General features: G+C 45.2%; 1 protein-coding gene across 2 annotated transcripts in view; it reads left to right on the top strand.

Moving 5' to 3' along the window:
* Positions 1–16,460: 16,460 nt before the first annotated feature.
* CA10 (carbonic anhydrase 10) overlaps positions 16,461–20,048 on the top strand; it is a 406,232-nt gene continuing 402,644 nt past the window's right edge. For both annotated transcript variants that reach the window (XM_059669535.1, XM_059669536.1), the window contains exon 1: positions 16,461–16,598. In XM_059669535.1, coding sequence (XP_059525518.1) covers positions 16,538–16,598 — 61 coding nt within the window. In that variant the 5' untranslated portion in view covers positions 16,461–16,537. The remainder of the gene's footprint in view (positions 16,599–20,048) is intronic.

The raw sequence follows: 20,048 nt of genomic DNA, 5'->3' as shown, positions 1-20,048 counted from the left end.
GCTTCTCGCCCACCTTGAGAGCAATCTCCCTGTTAGTTTTATGGCACATTAAGTCTCCTTTTGGAATGAATTGGGTTTGTACGAGTGGGATTGGTTACATCAGAATAAAAGAGTAAACAGTGGGGATGCACTGGAAAGCTATAAAACAGAAGCATTAAGAAAAGGAAAGGAGGTGGGAGGAAGGGGAGAGGTGTCTGAAGGAGAGGGAAAGTAATAGAAATGGGGTGACAGCCTGGGAAGATTGTATTTAATGCAGAGAGTGTGACTGTTATACCAACGGTGAGTCAGAAGATGAAATAACACTTAGCTCCACAGGAAGGAAATTCTTTGGGGAAGGGAGAGGGAAGAAGAGAAACGTTAATATTTATTAAACATCTACTGTGTGTTTGTCCCTGTACCTTTAAGCCAGCTTTACGGCCCAATCAAACACCCCTGAAGTCTCCTAACTTGCCTTCCACACTCGTCACCATCACCAATTTGGTCAAGGGGAACAGAAAAGGGAAGAGAGATGGAGAGGGGCTTATGCCAGGTACCCAGCACTTTCCACACCATGTGCCCAGAGGGATGTTTTCTCTGCTGGTATTTGAACTATTTGAAGCCAGAAAGCAGCTTTCATAACTTGGTATACCCAACACTTGCATGAAGCTCTCAATAAACATTATTCATTCAAAAAAATAAAGTGAATGTACTGAGCAGGAAACTCCATCAAAGAGCCAACAGAACTGGATTTTTTGTTATGAATTTCAGTACAGAACTCCAGCCATTCAAATGCAGTTTCACTTACTAATTACAGAATACGGGGGGGGGGGGGGGGGTGCGGGGGGGCACACCAAGGTCAGAGTCCCTGATTTAAATCATCTTCTAATTTTGAGATTGCTTTGTGTTATAGATATGAAATTACTTTATAATACTCAGTACAAGAACTACCATATATCCTCTATTTACTGCTATGGAGGGCTTTCTATGATGTATCATTAAGTTTTAAAAAGTGCACATACAACAATGTGTATATGATATACATATATACATATATCTCCCCCAACCTTTATTCTGTCCACTGAAAAGACCTAGAAACAATGACCAACCCAGGAGCAAAGAGCACCCCTACTATTCAGATTATGGTCTTAACTACCAGGCCTCTGAGAAATGGTTAATACTAATTCATGGACAGCATTTGTATAAGATGAGCCTTTAACATCTCATTATACCAGAAAGCAAGGACCTTACCAAAGATTACGTTCCTTTTTTACTTACTAGCATATTCTGCACGCAAATAGAAATGCTGTTTTATTACTCACAGTTTTGTGTTTATATTAGTTTTTCCCCCATTAGAGTAACACACAGACACACACACACTTCATGAATTTGTGGTGGATAAACATAGACATGATTACATTTGAAGGGAGAGAAAGAGTAAACCCATTAAAAGTCCATTTAGATAAATTAAAAACTGCCCTTTATGTCTACCGTCAGGTCTGCTGAAATCCACTCTCGCTTAGAATGCTATTATATGCTATTGATTAACTTGAAGTCTTAGTAAAAAGGTTTATGTTGCCTTTAATAGAAATTAAGTACAGAGGCAACTGGATACAATCAGCTACTAGACTATTTCCATTATATAATTTATAATTGTATTAAAACCTCTCACAATTTTTTAAAAGTTTTCCTTTATAAAAAGTTACATTTTAATATCTTCGGTGTTTTATTAATTGGTGCCTAAATGTTCACAATTGTCCTCTCTTTATGGGAGACTGTGCTTTCAGTACTATAAAACAGCCAGCGTTTACCCACGTAATGTTTCTTACCTTGAGTTCTACTGAGCCGGAATGAGCAGTTTCACCTACGCCCGCCCTCGTTCTCCTGTTCTCCTGGCGCAGGTCTCTTAAGCAGCATAGCAGTCAACTTTGCATTTTATTCAGCTAGCAAGTTTGATGTGAGGGATAGTTCTCTGCCTATAGAATTACAGTGGGGATAAAGGCCCCTGAACCAGGAAAAGTATCCTTTTCAGCTCAGCTATGATACAATAAAGGGGGAGAGCCTAACCACATACTCTGTTGCCTATTAATGAAAGGGTATTCAAATGTGGTCTTCGGACCATTGCCTCAGAGTCACCTGGGACACTTGCTAAAACGGGAGGCTGGCGGTTTCCACCTCAGGTGCGGAGTCTGAGTCTTTAGGGGGATGGAGTCCCGGCATCCACGTGCTCAGCAAGTCTCACAGGTGATTCCTATGGTCATTACCACTTGAGAACCACTGACCTGAAGGGGAATGAAAAGGCATCACTAAAATGAATTCCCTTCTCATCTCTTTGGGTGATTTTAAAAGGACAGCTTGCAAATAAGCTTTTTCTCTGTGCAGAAAGAGTTGAAGAGTTAATAAGGAGAATCTGACAACACTCATAGAAGAATTTTTCCCCTATTTCCTCTCTCTCTCACTAACTCAGAATACCAAAGTAGAAGAGGGTAGTATAGTGTTCAAATTTGCCATCTTTCCTGCTCTGGATTTTTCTCTCACGTTGCCCCAATGTTTCCCATTTCTACCATTCTTCCATCTTTAGCTATTGTGGCTTTCCTATTTATATTTCGTGATCCTGGCCTATACGAGCTTCTGTAAAAACAAACCAAGACTCTTTTACAGATTTTTCTCTTTTTGTGAAAGGGAGAAAACACACGTTTGAAATGATAACAGTGTGTGAACATGCTCTGATTACACAAAGTTTCCTCCTTTTTTTAAAATTCCTGTGCAACAGAGTTTCAATTTACCAGGCCAAATATTTCAGTATTTTTGCTGTCAATCAATGTAGCTATAATATGTAATTCAATCATCATGCATTTCTCTCCCCACTGAACAAACATTTGCTGACTTTTTAGATTAATCTTTTGGCTGAATAACTGGAGACATTGTCAAACACATAGTGGTGTGTAATAACTAGATTGAGCCTCTTCCCTCTGCCCAAGGCATTAGTGAGGCAAATTTCTGTTTATTCAGCTCTGTTTTATTAGGTCAGGCCATCAAAATGGGACTCAGTGAAAGCCTGAAATGACATGTCAATTCATTGGTTACATTCAGAAGAAAATTCCATACACATTTCCCTTGGGAAATACTTCCTCCCCGTGCCCCTGTGAAGAAAGTCTCCAGGAATGTCACTAATGGGCTCAATATCTATTAGCAAATAAAGGTTGTGTTTAAGCCTTACAAATGAAGTAAATGAACTTTTTAGAGAATATCTAATATATTCTTTAATTTTTTACTTATAAGGAAAATGAGGTACTCAAAGATGGAAAATGTCTTGCTCAAGGCCAAATTCTAAGTGACAAGGTTCAGGAAAGTGTGCGTTCTTCGTCCAGCGTTGCATTGGTTACATTACCACTGGTAATGTGCCCATGGGATATGTCACGATATTAATTTTCACATGTCAATGAAACTTTCTTTGGGCCTGTTAGTGAAGGCAGCTAGTTCGTTAAGGAAGGGAGCAAATAGAATGGGACATTCAGCTTGCATCTGATTCGCAAGGGAACTGAATTGGACTTTAAGCTGATTCACTGGGAAACCAAAGCATTCACTGGGAAACCAAAGCATTCACAGGCTCGCCAGGGGACAAGCACAGACAGGACAACCATGAATGGAAACAGCGATAGAAAGGGTTTCAGCATTGAACAGGTAGCTGCGGGAAACGGTCTGAGTGGCCCCTACAGCCCCAAGGTGCTCTAATAGGTGTCTCACCCATGCGATCACTGTTCAGAACACTTCTGAGCCTTACCTACAAATTGCTTTCAAAATCTGTGACTTATTCCTTAGAACAGTGATGGCGAACCTATGAACTCATTTTTTTTTTGGTTGATTTTTCTTTGTTAAATGGCATTTAAATATATAAAATAAATATCAAAAATAGAAATCTTTGTTTTACTATGGTTGCAAATGTCAAAAAATTTCTGTATGTGACACGGCACCAGAGTTAAGTTAGGGTTTTCCAAAATGCTGACGCGCCGAGCTCGAAAGGTTCGTCATCACTGCCTTAGAATGTACTTATTAATGACAAGTTCAAGTCCACTGAAGAAAATGAAGGATAAAGCTAGTTGATACATTTTCTATTTTTTTACAAAATGGTTGTGACAGTAATATAGCCATTTTATTTTGGTATGGCTTTTGAAATCCTTTTTCAGATAAGAATCCCAATACTATTTTGAGAAAGGATAGAATTGTTGAAAAATTCTTTTCTGAGGATCTTCCTTGGAAGGACAAAATTATTTGAACATGTAGACTTTGCTGTGTGAATAAAAACCACAGAAAGATCCTAAGATCATCGGATTACTTTGTAATCTCGCTTCTTATATAACATTCATTAACCTCTGTAATATATGCAGAGTGCTCTAATTAAATATCTCTCATAACATAGTTCATAACAATAACATTATTAGTGCCTCTGTTATTGAAGATCAGGGAAGTTAAGTGCGTTGTCCACAGTTACATAGAAAGTCAAGGACACAGTGCAGACCAAGGCCAAAATGATCTGATACCAGGTTCACCATCATATTTTTCACTCATGCTCTTCTGGAGTGACACCTTCAACAACACTGTAGAATTCCAGGCCCCACCAAAGGTACACAGAAGAAGTAATTCTGGGCAGTTTACATGTACCCTCCGGCTGTATGAGAAACCTCCTATTCAGCCTCCTTGTTTGGGCTGTTCCGGCTATAAAGCACAGTAAAAAATGTTGAAGCTTAGTCTCCTTTCCCATAACGTGGGCCTTTTCTTGCCAGTGTGTGGAAGGCAATGATGGATTTTCCGTGCACTTTATAAATTGTCATACCCTTGTTATTTTGTTTTCCCAAATCTATTTACATTCCATGGTTTTATGTTAAGCTTGGGTTGCTAACTCGCACATTTATTCTCAACTTAATTGAATTTTTATTACTCATGATAAAATTGGTGTTTTGCATTTTGCACGGTATTTCTCTGCTGTGGGATTTCATAAGGTACAATTATAGCGGAATCAGAGTCTGGGGCAATTAATTATTAATGAATAAAGATATTAATGTTTATCTGTAACAAATGAAAGGCTACCTTTGCTTCCCTCAATTGTCACAGGATAGCCTGGGTTTTGATGGTCTGTCTTTGCCTTAATGTGGTTCTCAACCTTCCTAATGCCGTGACCCTTTAATACAGTTCCTCATGTTGTGGTGACCCCCAACCATAAAATTATTTTCGTTGCTACTTCATAACTGTCATTTTGCTACTGTTATGAATCGTAATGTAAATATCTGATATGCTATATGTGTTTTCTGATGGTCACGACCCACAGGTTGAGAACCGCTGCATCAGTAAATTCCTATCGATGGGCTACATAGGTAGATTATGTAATATTAAGAGGCCTTCTAAATCAAGTTCTATGTGTGTACCATGGTATACATGTGTGTATGCACATACATGCATGCATGCCTACATATATAGAGTTATGCATACAAATATACATATATACACATATACATACATATATATGTATACACACGTATAAAAATGTTTTAACACTGATCACTGATTTTTTTCCATCACATTCACTACCTGTGAAATAGGGAAACTCAGTATAGTCTCTTAGTTTTAAAGATGAAGAAACTAAGGCCTGGAGATTTTAAATGAATTACCCAAGATCATACAGTAGGTGGCAAAGCTAGGACTCAAGCCAGTATCTCACTGATCTGTCCGCAAACATTGAGTGTTCAGGAGCTAACATAATGACCCCATGTATTTAGGGCTTACTCCACACCAAGCACTTTGCATGTATTATATCATTTATTCCTCAAAACAGCCCAGTAGGGTAGGTTAATCCACCTCTTATAGGAAAGAAAAAAAATATTACAGAGTCAAAAAACAAAGCAACAACTAAAACTCAGGCTGGAAAAGTTAAGTAACTTGCCCACATAACCTCTAAATGCAGAGCAGTAACTTTGACTCATGTCTTCTGATTTCTATTTGAGTTCTTCAAATCTCATCTTCATGATGTCATTTCCTCCCTGGTGAGAATGAGAAAAAAAATGGGGGGGGTCTAGTTAGTGAATATCAAATAAATATTACTTAAAATAGAAATATCTGTTTGTATAATTGTCTATTTCCCTTTAACTCCAACTTCCTAAGCTCCAATTCCATCCAACCAATCAGAGATCATTGCCTTGGCTATGAGGGAAGGAATATAGAACAGGATGCATAAGAACCATAACTTGGAATATATACACTAAGTGTCTGGAATATGATGTTTTAAAACTCTTGGTTGTGTAAAACACATCAGCATTTTCCAATTACAGTTCCACATTGATTTAGATTAATTAATAATTATTAAGTACCCATAATATATTCAATACTTTTGGTATACTATTCTATGTAATTATCTCAATCATTCTACAGGGAAGATGTTTTATCCTGCTTTTGCAAAAGAAATTCTGGCTTAAAGGGCTTAAGTACTTTGGAAATCCCATAGCTGGTAAATGGGAGACTTCCCATGCAAACACCAGCCTTCTGATTCCAAGTCCAGCGCCTCTTATTCCACTGCATGGTCCACAGTGCCTATGGTTAGCACTCCTTTAAAGGTAGAGGGACTCACCTCTGCCATCAAGCTTTGCCCAACTCTTATGGTTCATATTGGACATTCCCTTTCTGAGTTCCCATAATGGTTTCCCTGCCTGAGGATCAGCTGTATTGCCTCTGTAGATCAAGTCTAACTCAGGATCAAGTCTCCAGACCAGAAGAAATCTCTTGTCTTTTTGCATTTCCATTATTATCAGGCAGGCTCTAGGGCAGTGATGGCGAACCTATGACACGCGTGTCAGAGGTGACACGCAAACTCATTTTTTTGGTTGATTTTTCTTTGTTAAATGGCATTTAAATATATAAAATAAATATCAAACATATAAGTCTTTGTTTTACTATGGTTGCAAATATCAAAAAAATTTCTATATGTGACACGGCACCAGAGTTAAGTTAGGGTTTTTCAAAATGCTGACACGCCAAGCTCAAAAGGCTCGCCATCACTGTTCTAGGGACATGGAAGTAAGGCATCATCATTGATGCTGCTGGTCATTTAGGAGCTAGTTCCAGGCATGATTGTGAGAAATGCTTGGCCTTTGACTATGGTGGAGTCAGCCAAGACTAGGGATGAGGTGCCTAATTCAAAGGTAGGAAAAAGGACTGTGGGGCAGGCTACTTCGTTTCATAGGACAGTGAGAGATGAGCCCCAAAACCTATTGGGGAAGATCTACTATATATAAAGTTGTAGGTAAGATATCAGAACTGCTGGTGATTCAGAGAGAAAAGTCCTGCTCAGTCTCATCAAGCACTGCAAAAACCAGCTGAGAAGCAACAACTTCAATTCCAAAACCCTGGGCTGTAACAACTGAGGAAGCTCTCAGCATTAGAGGCAAATCTGCCCCCATCGAAGTCCTGTCATTGTTGGAATTAAGTAGGTGTGTTGTTCCTCTCCTATTTTAGCCCCAAATATTTCCATACTCTGCTCTGCGATGTTGTGCTTTGCCAACAGGGGGTGCTAGAGATTGATGAGAAGGCCAGAAGCTGGAGAAAGGACTCAATCCATTCAGTTTTGCATCCAATTCCTCTGTCTCCTCCACAGCAGCTCTTGCTTCAGCAAGCAGCAGTTGGTCCACTTTCCAGATTCTTCCAGGAGTCTCAGAACCAGCCTTCACTGCCCTGAATTGGAGACAACAGTACCAGCTGAACAAGACACCTTCCTCAGAGGGGTCTGAGTTACAGCCGCTCCTCTGAGCTTCTAAGGCAGTGGTTCTCAACCTTGGCTGCACATTAGAATCACCTGGGGATCTTTTTAAAATCCTGATTTCTGGGCCTCATCCTCCGGAAATTCTGTTTCTTTGTTATGGGGTGGGGCCACAACATTAGTAACAAAGAAACAGAATTTCTGGAGGATGAGGCCCAGAAATCAGGATTTTAAAAAGATCCCCAGGTGATTCTAATGTGCAGCCAAGGTTGAGAACCACTGTTCTAAGGTGTTAGTACCAATGGGAAACACCTTCCCTTGAGAGGTTTGGCTCCAGATCATTGGGGACCCCCTTCCCCAGGCTTCTCCGTTCTGATAACCCCAATGCCCTTGCTTTGTCTCCCAGGTCATAATGGTGGTAGCTGCTTCAGTTACTCTCTCAGTGTTAACTTAGTGTTTCCTGCTGGCCTTTGAGCCCTGTTTAACCCTTTCTTTACATTAATTTGTCTCAAAAAGTAATGATTAAATAACTAATTGGTTTTGTGTTCCTGACAGGACCGTGGCTAGTTCACTGGGTTTGCACTATCTAGTTTGAGTTTCTATTAGAGTTGCCAGAAACCTCTTCCCCTACATGGGGAATGGTGAGGCGGAGGTTCTCAAGTCCCCTTACCTCTAGTCCCCTTCACTTTAAATTTGGACATTGCTTCTCCACACGGATAGGCATATCCAGGCTGCCTCAACATCACACCCTGCTGCTTCTGCTAAAGTAGATAGCTGGAAGCAGGTGATGAGAGGAAGTTCTGCTGATATAAGAATTCAGTGGCCAAATGGTTCCGATTAAAATCAGTCCCTGAACCATTGTAGATCCCACTTCCTTATACCAATGAGCCTATCCAAGTTTTCCATCATTCGATTGTGTAACACTATCACTCTATACCTTCTTAAGAGTCATTGTAATTCATGTATATTAAAATCAATTTATTTTGAAAAATGTTATAAAACTCCTGAAGGTAAATGAGACATCTTTGGGAGTAGTACTCACATGCTGCTTGATAAGGAGCCTTATTCCATTTCTTTGGTTAATGACGACTATTGAACAAACTAACTCAAGAAGTTATTGATTGAGCTAAATCCAAGAGTCTAAAAATTATTAGGGCAACACCCCTGCAATTACTACCACCTCCTTCTGAAATTCATTGATACAAGAGGAGAAAATAGAGTTTGTTCTGCTCATTTTCTTTCAAATGAAAAACCTGAAGTGAAGCGGGAAGGATGCCAGTCTCCCATTTCATGGCAAGGATGGGGAGAAACAGCCACCAGGAACTCTTATTTTATCATGAGAGAAATTAGTGATTTGAAATGAAAAAGAAATACTCCTTTTTTAATAGTTGATTCTTTAAAATATATTTAAGATTTTTTCAGATCCATTTAAAAAACCATTTTTCCTAAATAATAATTTATGGGAAATTAAAATATGTTTCCATGTAATATTTATGTCCACCACCTCCCAAGAGGGAACTCAGCATAAAGTAGTATCAGCTCACGAGGGTTTTATAGATTCAGTAAGCGAAGGTAATGGAACAAATGAGATGAAAACCATCACTTCATTATGTGTGATACGTTATAGTCCCTGACAATGGCATGTTTCTATTTTTTAACAAAGGTGCAAGTCATACCACCTCCTTTTGGTCTCAGCTGCTGTTGACTCTGTCACCGGGTTGTGGCTACTCATTCCTGTCCTGATCTATCTACCTGGCAGGAGGTTCTCCTTGATTGAATGTGTTCTCCTCTGTCTAGCATGGTGGTTCTCAACCTTCTGGCCCTTTAAATACAGTTCCTCATGTTGTGGCCCAATCATAAAATTATTTTCGTTGCTACTTCATAACTGCAATGCTGCTACTGTGATGAATCGTAATGTAAATATCTGATATGCAGGAAGGTCTTAGGCGACCCCTGTGAAAGGGTCGTTCCACCGCCAAAGGGGTCGCGACCCACAGGTTGAGAACCGCTGGTCTAGCAGCAATCAGAGAACAGATTCAGAACTTTTTTGGTTTCTTACCATGGTAACTCAACTCCTCCTGCTTTATTAAACCCACACAGTAGTATCAGGGAGAAAAATTCTGCTATTTGAAGTTGGATAAAAATCTGGAAATTCCATGTTCAGGAGAAGAAAATAAGCTAGATGTGGAGACCTCTACAGCAGGGTCCATCCTTTGTGATGATTGAATGGGATTGCTTTTAGAGCAGCGGTTCTCAACCCTGTGGGTCGCGACCCCTTTGGCAGTCGAACGACCCTTTCACAGGGGTCGCCTAAGACCATCCTGCATATCAGATATTTACATTACGATTCATAACAGTAGCAACATGACAGTTATGAAGTAGCAACGAAAATAATTTTATGATTGGGTCACAGCATGAGGAACTGTATTTAAAGGGCCAGAAGGTTGAGAACCACTGTTTTAGAGCCTCTGAGCTACAACATTCCTTGCTTATTGAACATCTCCAATGCTTTCAATGAAAGCAAAGTTATTCCATACAAGCATTTGATGTTTACTACCCTTGGGCTGAGGGAGGGGCCAGGTACTGTTTTCCCACGGTAGGCAGCAATGCTGGTGAGTGCGCACCTAGGACTGAGAGTATGGCCAAGAAATCACTCTTTCAATAAGTGTGTGCGGGAAAACCATGGGCGCTGGAGCTTGAGGCATGTCACACCAGCATGAAAGATCCCACATGAGACCTTTGGCAGTGCTAGGCAGTGTCAAGGCCGGGCAGGGAATGAGGAAGGTCCATGAGTTTGGGAAGGAAAGACTTCATCAGGTTTTGGACTTTTGACCTGGGCTGCCAAATGTTCAGAGTGGGTCTGTCTGCCACAATCCCTGTGTGAAGATCTTCCTCATAAATGGGACATATGACTCTCTAACTCAGCATGTAGCAAATGCTGAGTAGTCAACCAGAATGTGTTTTTCAGGGGCAAAAGAAAAAGCAAGACTTAACACTTGTGATTTTAACGCTAATCATTGGGGAGGTAATGTGAAAAAAAATTCCTGGCAAATAATTTAAAAACCTAATGCATTAGTTGCTAACTCTGAAATTATACGGGCTGAGATGGGAGCAGGCTGTTGTCCTAATTAAAGCCTTTCTTTAAACCGGAGAACCATTATGGAGCTAAAATCCACTATATTGATCTATGACTGCTACCTGAAGGTACTGCAGCTGGTGTAAGAAGAGGATTCTTGCTCATACAAAACTTCTCTGAGAAAGGTTTAATGTAGAAGAAATCTACACCACAAAACCACAAATACTCTCTCACACTCACACACACACAAATGGCACACACACACACACAAATAGTAGGATTAAGATGAAGTGAATTGGATAGAAAGCCAAAAAATCTGGGAAATCATCTTCCACTAATTTGTATGGATTTAGATAACATATTTTCCGTGTTTAGCTGCTGCAATGTGTTATTCCGTAACAACAACAAAAAGAATGACAGAGATAGAAGGTTGTTGGAGGAGGTAGGTCATCAAGAGGATGAAACAGCTGGTTGACCCAGGAACAGGACCTGGGAAGTCAGTTTCCTCAATCCCTCCACCTCCTTGGAATGTAAGTTCTGCCCACCATCCTCCGCCTAGGAGTCACTGTAAGGACATAGCCTTGAGAGAGGGAGGTGTTGTTGAGACCATCTAGATCAGCGGTTCTCAACCTGTGGGTCGCGACCCCTTTGGCGGTCGAAGGACTCTTTCACAGGGGTCGCCTAAGACCATCCTGCATATCAGACATTTACATTACGATTCATAATAGTAACAACATTACAGTTATGAAGTAGCAACGAAAATAACTTTATGGTTGGGTCACAACATGAGGAACTGTATTTAAAGGGCCAGAAGGTTGAGAACCACTGAATTCTAGATTATATATATATAAGTATATATATATATTACTGAACTCAGTAATTTCATTTTAGGATTTGGCAGTCAGATGCGGAGATCTACTTGTCTTGTGACCACCCAAGTTCATATGCAAGTTCCCTTGCTTATGAAAAGCACCATCTACCACTCTAGAGCAGTCTTCCTCTTTTCTAGATGCCTTCTTGCTCTCTATGTACAGGGGCCAGTTTGGGAACCAGCGAAGATTTTAAAATAAATAATTAGGAAGGCTGCAGTCAAATTCTGCCACTGCCTCTACTTCTGTCTGTATTTGAACTTGGACATATCACTTAAACTCACCTTAATCCTCCATCTTCTCACCTGAAAATTAAGGGATTTAGAGTAAATCTGGTCTGAAATTATATTAATGTGCACTTGAAATATACTATGTGACATGTACCACATATCCAAAAGATTGGAGTTCTTTAAATAAGCAAGTAAACCTATCCATTTTTTCAGCAATCATTTACAGAGTGCCTGCAATTTATCTTTTGTAAATAAGTGTCCCATTTGTAAAATCTTGAGTTCAGGAGGAAGCCAGATATTTGAGAGAGAGATGAACTGTAATGAAAAGAAGGAAGGGATAGCATGAGGTTCTACAACAGTGGTTCTCAACCTTGGCTGAACATTAGAATCACCTGGAATCTTTTTAAAATCCTGATTTCTGGGCCTCATCCTCCGGAAAATCTGTTTCTTTGTTATGGGGTGGGAACACAACATTAGTAACAAAGAAACAGAATTTCCGGAGGATGAGGCCTAGAAATCAGGATTTTAAAAAGATTCCAGGTGATTCTAATGTGCAGCCAAGGTTGAGAACCACTCTTCTAGAACATGCTAACATAGAAAGTCAACATTGAGAGACTGTTGTGTTCAGTGCTGTATTTCAAGGAGAGAATTGGCACTTAGCAGGCACTCAGATTTTCATCAGAAATGCCTTTGATTACCCCTAATTCCCAGTGATCCGTTCTTTCTCCCATTTCTACTGTAGTTAAATTATAAGTTGCATATTGTACTGTTACATTTCATCCTGTCTTTAACTGATGTCTAGATGCGACATGTGTGGATTTTGGTTCTAACTAAGCACAAAAGGACCCCTCCAAGATGAGACTTTGAATTTCACAGAGCATGAGGGGAGATGGTATAGCATGGCCTCTGGGTTTGGAATGCCTGGTTGTGGTTTCTACACTACTAATTAGTAGCCCCGAGACCGCAAATAGCTTTTCTGGGCCTCTGTTTTATCATCTGTAAAATGGAAGTAATAATATTTCTCTTATATGGATGTTCTGATGATGAAATAAGGTAATTCATGTAAAGGATTTGGCAATATGTAGTACATAGAGAACAATGCATGCAATTATTTTTACTTAAACAAATACTATCATGAATGGGTTTTGTTTATTTTTGTATTTTTTTAAAGTAAAAGTACTTGGCAGCAGATAATAGACTAAATATTTTTGAGAGGGCTTGAAGGCGAGCTACAGACTGAAAAGGGGAAGAATTAAGTGTAATTTTACTGGCTTTAGCTCTTAAAGCAAATGGAAAGAATATGGTCTTTAGGCTTTTTGAAAACAAGGATTATGGATTTTCAATTATAAAACTCCAGCATCTTGCTACAGGGCATGACACATATCATGCACACCCTTAATATTTGCATAATTCACTCATAAATAAATAGGTCGTGGTATAAAAATCCAGGCACCCTGCTTCTGCTTCCAGAGAGATCTTACTTGCTAGCCAAACATTGGGCTCCCAAATGCAGAAGGTAGGTTACTGTCCTTGGTATCAAACCTTCCCTAGGATGGAATCCATTCATCTTTGGCAAACTGCTTTTTTTCTCCCTTCAAAAAGTCCTTTCGTGCAGTGGGGCTTTCAGGGCTTGGAGACAAACAGCCCCTCTGCACCCCCCCCCGCCCCCCCCCCGCCCCCCCCATCCCCCCGCCCCCCCCCCCGCCATGTTTCCCAAATGGGCTCATTCTCACTATCTGAGATTCTTTTAATGTTATGAGGTCTCAATATCTTTCCTGCTGAGCCTGGAGCTAAGAATCCTGGGCTTTCTTCATCTGGGCCTAGATTTTTAATGCGTTGATCACCTGGAGTCCTTGGCTGTCACGGCAGAGAGCAGATCCCTGGGCCACACCTCCTTCTGAAATAGTAGGCAGTCAGCCACGGGTTCTTTTCTAGAATCGCTGGGGGCAGCAGGACTAAGCAGCCCCGCTCCCCGAGTGAGCCCAGCCTAGGGAGCTCCTGCTGTTTCGTCGGCTCCCTCCCACATCCCCTCCACCCCCGCCGTCCCCGCCACTCAGCCCACGGACCGCCAGACTCCTGGCCATTGGAGTCCGTTCAAGAATCCCGGGAGCGCTGCAGTGTGACTCCTTCGGCTCCCACACCGCACCCTCCGATGCCACAGCCTGGAAGACTCGCTAAACTGACTCAGTGCGGATGAACCGTTCCCTCTCCCCTCCTCCCGCTTCCTCTCCACTCATCCACCCTTTAGGTGCCGTTATCAGCCCGAGGCTCACACTGCGAAGGCTTCTAAAAATCGCAAATAAAAATGTGCAAAAAATCCCCTGTGGGCTGTGTGCGTGCGTGTGCGTTGTGTTGTGCAGTGTGGTGCGTGTGTCCATCCGCGCTTGTGCAAACATCTCCAAACGTCACAGTTTGCATTCCGTTCCGGACGAGCGCGCCCAGACAGCCGAGATCTTCCCAGGGATTCCCCTACCCTGCCTCCCCCGCTCCAGTCACTCCCCAAGAGGTAGGTCCGGAGCTTCCTCCCACCCCCGCGGCAGCGGTAGAGGAGAGGCGGCCGCTGCATTTCCCTCTCCCCCGCGCCCAGCCCTCTTCTCGGGCGCACAGTCCGGAGCGCAGGGCTTCTTCCCAGTCCCCGCGCAGCTACCGCGCCAGCGGCCGGCCAGGCGCTGGTGCTTCCCTGGCCTCGGGCAGCCCGGTCGCCGGGAGGGAGACCAGCTGACCCCCAGCTCCACTTCGGCCGGGGCGGCGGGCGGTGCGGCGGCCGCTCCCACCTTCCCCGGGGCCTGCGCCCGCCGCGCCGGGCGTGAGTGCAGTGCGTGCCCGCCGATTCGGTGGGAAGACCGTCCCCGGAAGCCGCCGAGTGTCGGGGCAGGGAGTCTGCGGGACCCCCGCCACAGCCCCCAGAGCGCTTGAGCTTCCCGGAAGAAAAGCGATTGAAAGCAAAGAAGGGAAGCCCGTGCCCCTACAGCCCGGGTTGCCCGTAGTCTCGGGTCCTCCTGGAGCCGGGCAGGGGCGCAGTTGGCCGCGGAGTGGGACGGAGGCTTTTTCTACTTTCCGGAGGAGGGAGGTGAGGGACTTGCAGGCAGGAGTTGCACCTGCTCTAGGAGCCTGCAGAGAGAACTCGGGGGTAAGTCGCGTTCTGGCCCTGGAGCGGGAAGGGGAAGGGGGAGGAGGAGAAGGGGCAGGAGCGGAACGAGAAGCGGGGGGAGGTAGGGGGCAAGGAACGGATTATGCAAAAAAGAAAAAAAAAATCCCCCAATATTCCACCGCAGAGGGGGAGCGCAGCAGCACTCCCAGGAGGAGTCCCTCCCGGGGCTCCCGTGCCGAACTGGGGGGGCTCGAAGTTCTCTTTAAGGAGAAGAGAAACTCCCCAAATCTCGGAGGGTGACCGAGGCGAGCGGGGCGGAGTCTGAGTCGGTGCGGGGCTCGGGCCCAGGCGGCGGCCGCGGTGGCCCGCAGCTCTGGTTCCCAGCGCCCGGTCCTCCTGGGGGCCGCGCGGAGCCTCCCCTCCCCGCCCCGGCCTCCCGCCTCCGCCCCGGGAGCGGAGGGCCCCAGGACTGTGGGGTCTCCCGGTGGCCGCGAGGATGCTCACCTGGTCGGACCTCCCCCTCCGCCCCCCTCCCTCCTCCTCTCGCCCCCACCTGCTCTCCTCCCCTCCTCGTCGGGCAGCGTCGGGCTCCGTAGGCGAGGAAATAACGACCCCTGCAGTTGCAGTGCTGAAACCTCGGCGGCGGCGGCGGCGGCGGCGCTCCTTGCGGGCGCTGGAAGCCAGGGTTCTGGGGAGCCCCGGAGCATAGCCGAGGATCGGAAAGCGCGCGCGCGGCGTGGGGAGCCCGCGGGCCCCCGACGCGCCCGGGTCCCCGGCTCCTCGCCCTTCGCGATCGGCGCCCTGGACGCGCCGCCTGGGTCGGGCTCGGAGGCGGCGGGCTGCGCGCGGACCTGGGAGCAGGGAGGGTCGGCGGAGGCTGCCGGCGGCCGGCGGGTTCGGGCACTAATCCCTGCCTCTCTCTCTCCCGGTCTCCCGTCTGCCGCGTCTGCTCCTCCCTCCGCCCCCCGGAAGCAGGAGAGGACCGGCCCCGAAGCGGAGCAGCAGCCGCCCTCTGACCATGCCCCGGTGAGCGGGGCGGACTTCGAGGGCAACTTGGCGCCGACTGCCTGGGCTCGGCCGGCGAGCTGCGAGCTGCCGGGGCCCCGAAAGCCGAGGAGCAGCGCGGCCCGGCGAGGGGCTCTCGTCTATGCCTTCTTGGGGCGCCCGGCGGATCGGGGTCTGGTTTTTGCAGACGGAGCCCAGCGCTGGTGGCTTCAGGTGGCTGCCGCCGCCTCTGCTGGGGTTGCGTCCGCCGCTCGGGCCAGGAGCAGAGACCTTTGAGCGGGGACACCTCCGGGGCAGCGAGACGTCGGACATGTGTCAGCACACCTGGGGCGCGCATCCATTGAGCCCGAGGGGATTTTTGCCGGAACAAGTCAAACGGCGATATTGATCTTGGGGGTGACTGTCCCTTGACCGGCTGTCCGGTGGGAGTGCGAGTGTGCACTCGCCCAGAAGTGTGTGAGTGTGTGGATGTGTGTGTGCCGTGTCGGGCTCCCCCCAGCCCCCCGTTTTCCCGTCGAGTGATGCACTTGGAATGAGAATCAGAGGATGGAAATAGTCTGGGAGGTGCTTTTTCTTCTTCAAGCCAATTTCATCGTCTGCATATCAGGTATGGGGCGCGCCGGAGTCGCGGGCGGGTTGGTGTTGTGTCGTGTTTGGAATGTATGGGGTCATATCGTGTGCAAGACACTCAGGTGGCCTCTCGGGGTGGGATGCGGGGAGAGTGGTGGCAGAGACCTGCTCAGCTCTGCGGGTTTGCTGCCTTCCGAATTAAAAACCTTCTGAACCCAAGGATGGGGGTGTGTGTGTGTGTGTGTGTGTGTGTGTCCGTTGGGGTAGTATCGGTGTGGAGTCCTGGAACGTACAAGGGGTGGGGGATGAGAAAGGAGAGGCAGATGGGTGTTGATTTTCAAGGCTTTCTGGCTGAGAACTCTGGCGCCGAAATCTGAGCCTTAGCAACCCCCACCCCCAACCCCAGGCTTTCAAAGTTCCCAAACTTGGTGGTTCTGGCTGGCAAAATGGACGCGGAGCCCTGCCCTGGGTATCGGAGCACTTTCAAGAGACTGCGGGCAGATGCGGGAGTGGAGAATATTCATCAGGGACCAGAGGGATGTGGAGGTCCTCCATTCCTTCCCCAAACCCATCAGGCCCAGTGGTGATGGTCTGAAACATCCCAGCCCGCTCCCCCCACTCCCGGAAAATAAAAGCAAACCCCATCGGAAACAATACAGCATCATAAATGCCACTTTAAATTGTGGTCCTTTGGAATGCCCAGTGGCAGGGGTGTGCTGGCTCAGACTCACTGACCTCAGGCTACTTGTGCTGGTCTTTGGTTTTAGCAGCGGATGACAAGCCAGTGCAGGGGAATGAGGTAGGGCTAGTGCCTGCCTGCACCTGTGTGTCTCTGTGTTGGAAGGGATTCTGAATTCCAAGCAATGTCTTCGTTGGTGCAGGGCGTCGGAGGTTTGGAGGGGACCTGTGAGAAAAGCCTCAGCATCAGTAGTGTTCCCCAATTTAGTGCCTCCTCCCATTGACAGTGTTCACCCCATTTCCCTTCACACCTGTCATTTAGGTGCCCAGGGTAAGGCCCATTTGCAGCACTCCCCTCTGCTTGCATTCCCTCTGCAGAATTGGGGACTCAGCCAACTTCCCATGAAGTCACCAGAAGAGGAGAGCAGGAACCCTGCCCCTCTGAGCAGGCACATTTGAGCACCATTGGGGGACAGGGACATGCTTCCTGCATCTTCCTTCAGTCCAGCCAATCCCCACCCTCTGATTCTGGATATTAAAAACCCTTGTCTGCCCTTACACTGGACCCAGATACAAAGACCGTTATTCAGTTTCAATGTTCTCTTCATAGAACAGGAATGGGAAATCTTTTATTCAAAATTATTCCCTTTGGGGCTTGGCCACCCTACTAAGAAATTAGAGATATACTGTGGGCCTGGCAGATAATAAACGGTGCCCTGCAATCCTCTAGTGGGACTTCTTTTACCCCATCCTACATCTAAGGGAAAATTCCTAGGTTAGGTGACTTGTAAAGGTTTATATCAGTCACATATCCAGGAATGAACTGGGTAGCATTTCACAAGGCCACATTTTGCATCTTTCTCTTCTACATGTCTATTTCAACCTCTCTCTTTCTCTCTCTTTCTCTCTCACATTCTCATTCTCATTCCATATTCCACTGGTTATGAAATGCCCTTTCCCAACTCTCTCCAGCATCATAAATAATTTTCATATGAGACACGCCGTCTGAGTCCCTTTAAGATTTACAAAGGGTTAACATCATTGAGGCTCCACCCCCACTCCACCTCCAGCATCCTTTATTTCCAGTCCCTGCATTTGGTCAGGCCATCTCAGCAGACCCAGCTGAGAATGGGTCTGTTCTTAGCCTCCCATTAATGGGATACCTGTCACAGCTATACTTGGTTTGGTGTATCAGCAACTACATTATATAAATAGAAGCATTAGGAGGAGGTTATTTGCAACCCAGGAGGGGTGCCATGGAGTACAAGGCCTTTCACATGTGTTTACTAAGTAATCCTCATTGCTAAGTAATGAGGGGATAAAAGTGTAAGCAAAATTGCTAGCTATTAGCTAAACACAGAAAACTAGGTTAGCATTGCAAATGCCTCCTTAGGATCTGCACTAATTTGCCCTTTATGAAGACATTTAGGCAGAGATGCACCATTATGGACTCTGTATTTACACATCCATACACTTAACTTCAAAAGGCTATTTCTTCCAGGGTCCAGGTGGTTTTCGCCCTCCATAAACAGAGCTACTCAGTCAGTGATGTCCCTGTATGTCACAGGTCTGATTAGGAACTTAATTATGACTCACAGTTCAGGGGACTTTGTTTTTTGTGGGGGGTTTTTGTTTGTTTGTTTTGTTTTGTTTATTTTTCCCATCTGGCAGCTTTAACAGGTGCAGGAACGCAGTGCACTAAGGTTGAGTAATTGTCTCAGGAGCATTTAGTAGGTCTTTCATTTCTGTTTCCATGATTTGCAGTTTTAATTTACTCACGACTGAGCTTTACCAAAAGGAACATAACCCTTGATTATAAAACCTGCTAAATCTTAAAAGAGTTTTTTAAAAAATAAAACAAAACACCTCTCTACCATCTTGGGATGAATTGCCCTGCCCAGGAAATGGGTACTGATTCTTACAGAGTTACCAGGGCATCGCTAATAGATGCAGGACTAGGCTTGGCATCATTACTGAGGAATACCAGACTAGGCAAGGCCAGCAAAAGTCTGCGCTGTAAACATTTTGCAGAAGGAAAATTTGGGGAGTAGGTCTGGCCTGTAGAAGGCATATTGACTGAATTTCAGTCAGTAGCCCTAGCTCTCAGGAATACTCTGGTGCTTGGTAGCTTAGTGTTTCGCTAATCAAAGGTGCCTACCCTCCCTCACCCTATCCTATCCCCCAAATTAAAAGTATATACAAGGAGCTTTTTCCCTAGGCCTGTGTAGATAGAACGCTTAAAATGCAGAGACCTGCTCTTGGTAGATTTGATGGCTCTGCACTAGTCATTTGGTTTCTGATGAAGCTGTGATACTATTTCCCAAGGTTGTTGACCCTACAGGGTAATTGGAAGGAACAAAACACTCTTTATAAAATGCCTAGTGTGGTGTCCAGAATGCAGTTTCCGCTGGCCACCAATGGGACTGGGTGCAGGTCTGCTTGGCCAGGTTCAGCTAACTAGCTGCTGAGGGAGTACCATGTGTGCTTTCCATGTGAGAGATTGTGTCAATTTTGGCTACTTAAGGACAACTCAGCTAGGCTGGAGAGGGAATACCATGCCTGGGGAGCTCTTGGGGCTCCTCATTCGGCTCAGATCTCATTTTACTGAAAATGTAAGGCAGCCAAGATCTCTGAAGAGATGAGAGGGAGGGAGGGAAGGCAGGAGAGAGAGAGAGAGAGGTGATTTTCCCGGTGCTAGCAAGAGCACCATTCCATCCTTACAAAAGCAGTTCACATCTGCAAGAATGAATGCTTAGCAGCACCAGGAGAGAATTTCCTGGTCCAAAAACAGTTGTCTGATTTAATTTAC

Source organism: Myotis daubentonii, chromosome 16 (assembly GCF_963259705.1).
Source record: "Myotis daubentonii chromosome 16, mMyoDau2.1, whole genome shotgun sequence".
In the NCBI taxonomy this organism is placed as follows: Eukaryota; Metazoa; Chordata; class Mammalia; order Chiroptera; family Vespertilionidae; genus Myotis; species Myotis daubentonii.
Note: the sequence above shows the minus strand (reverse complement) of the source record. Positions and strands in the feature narration are given on the sequence as shown.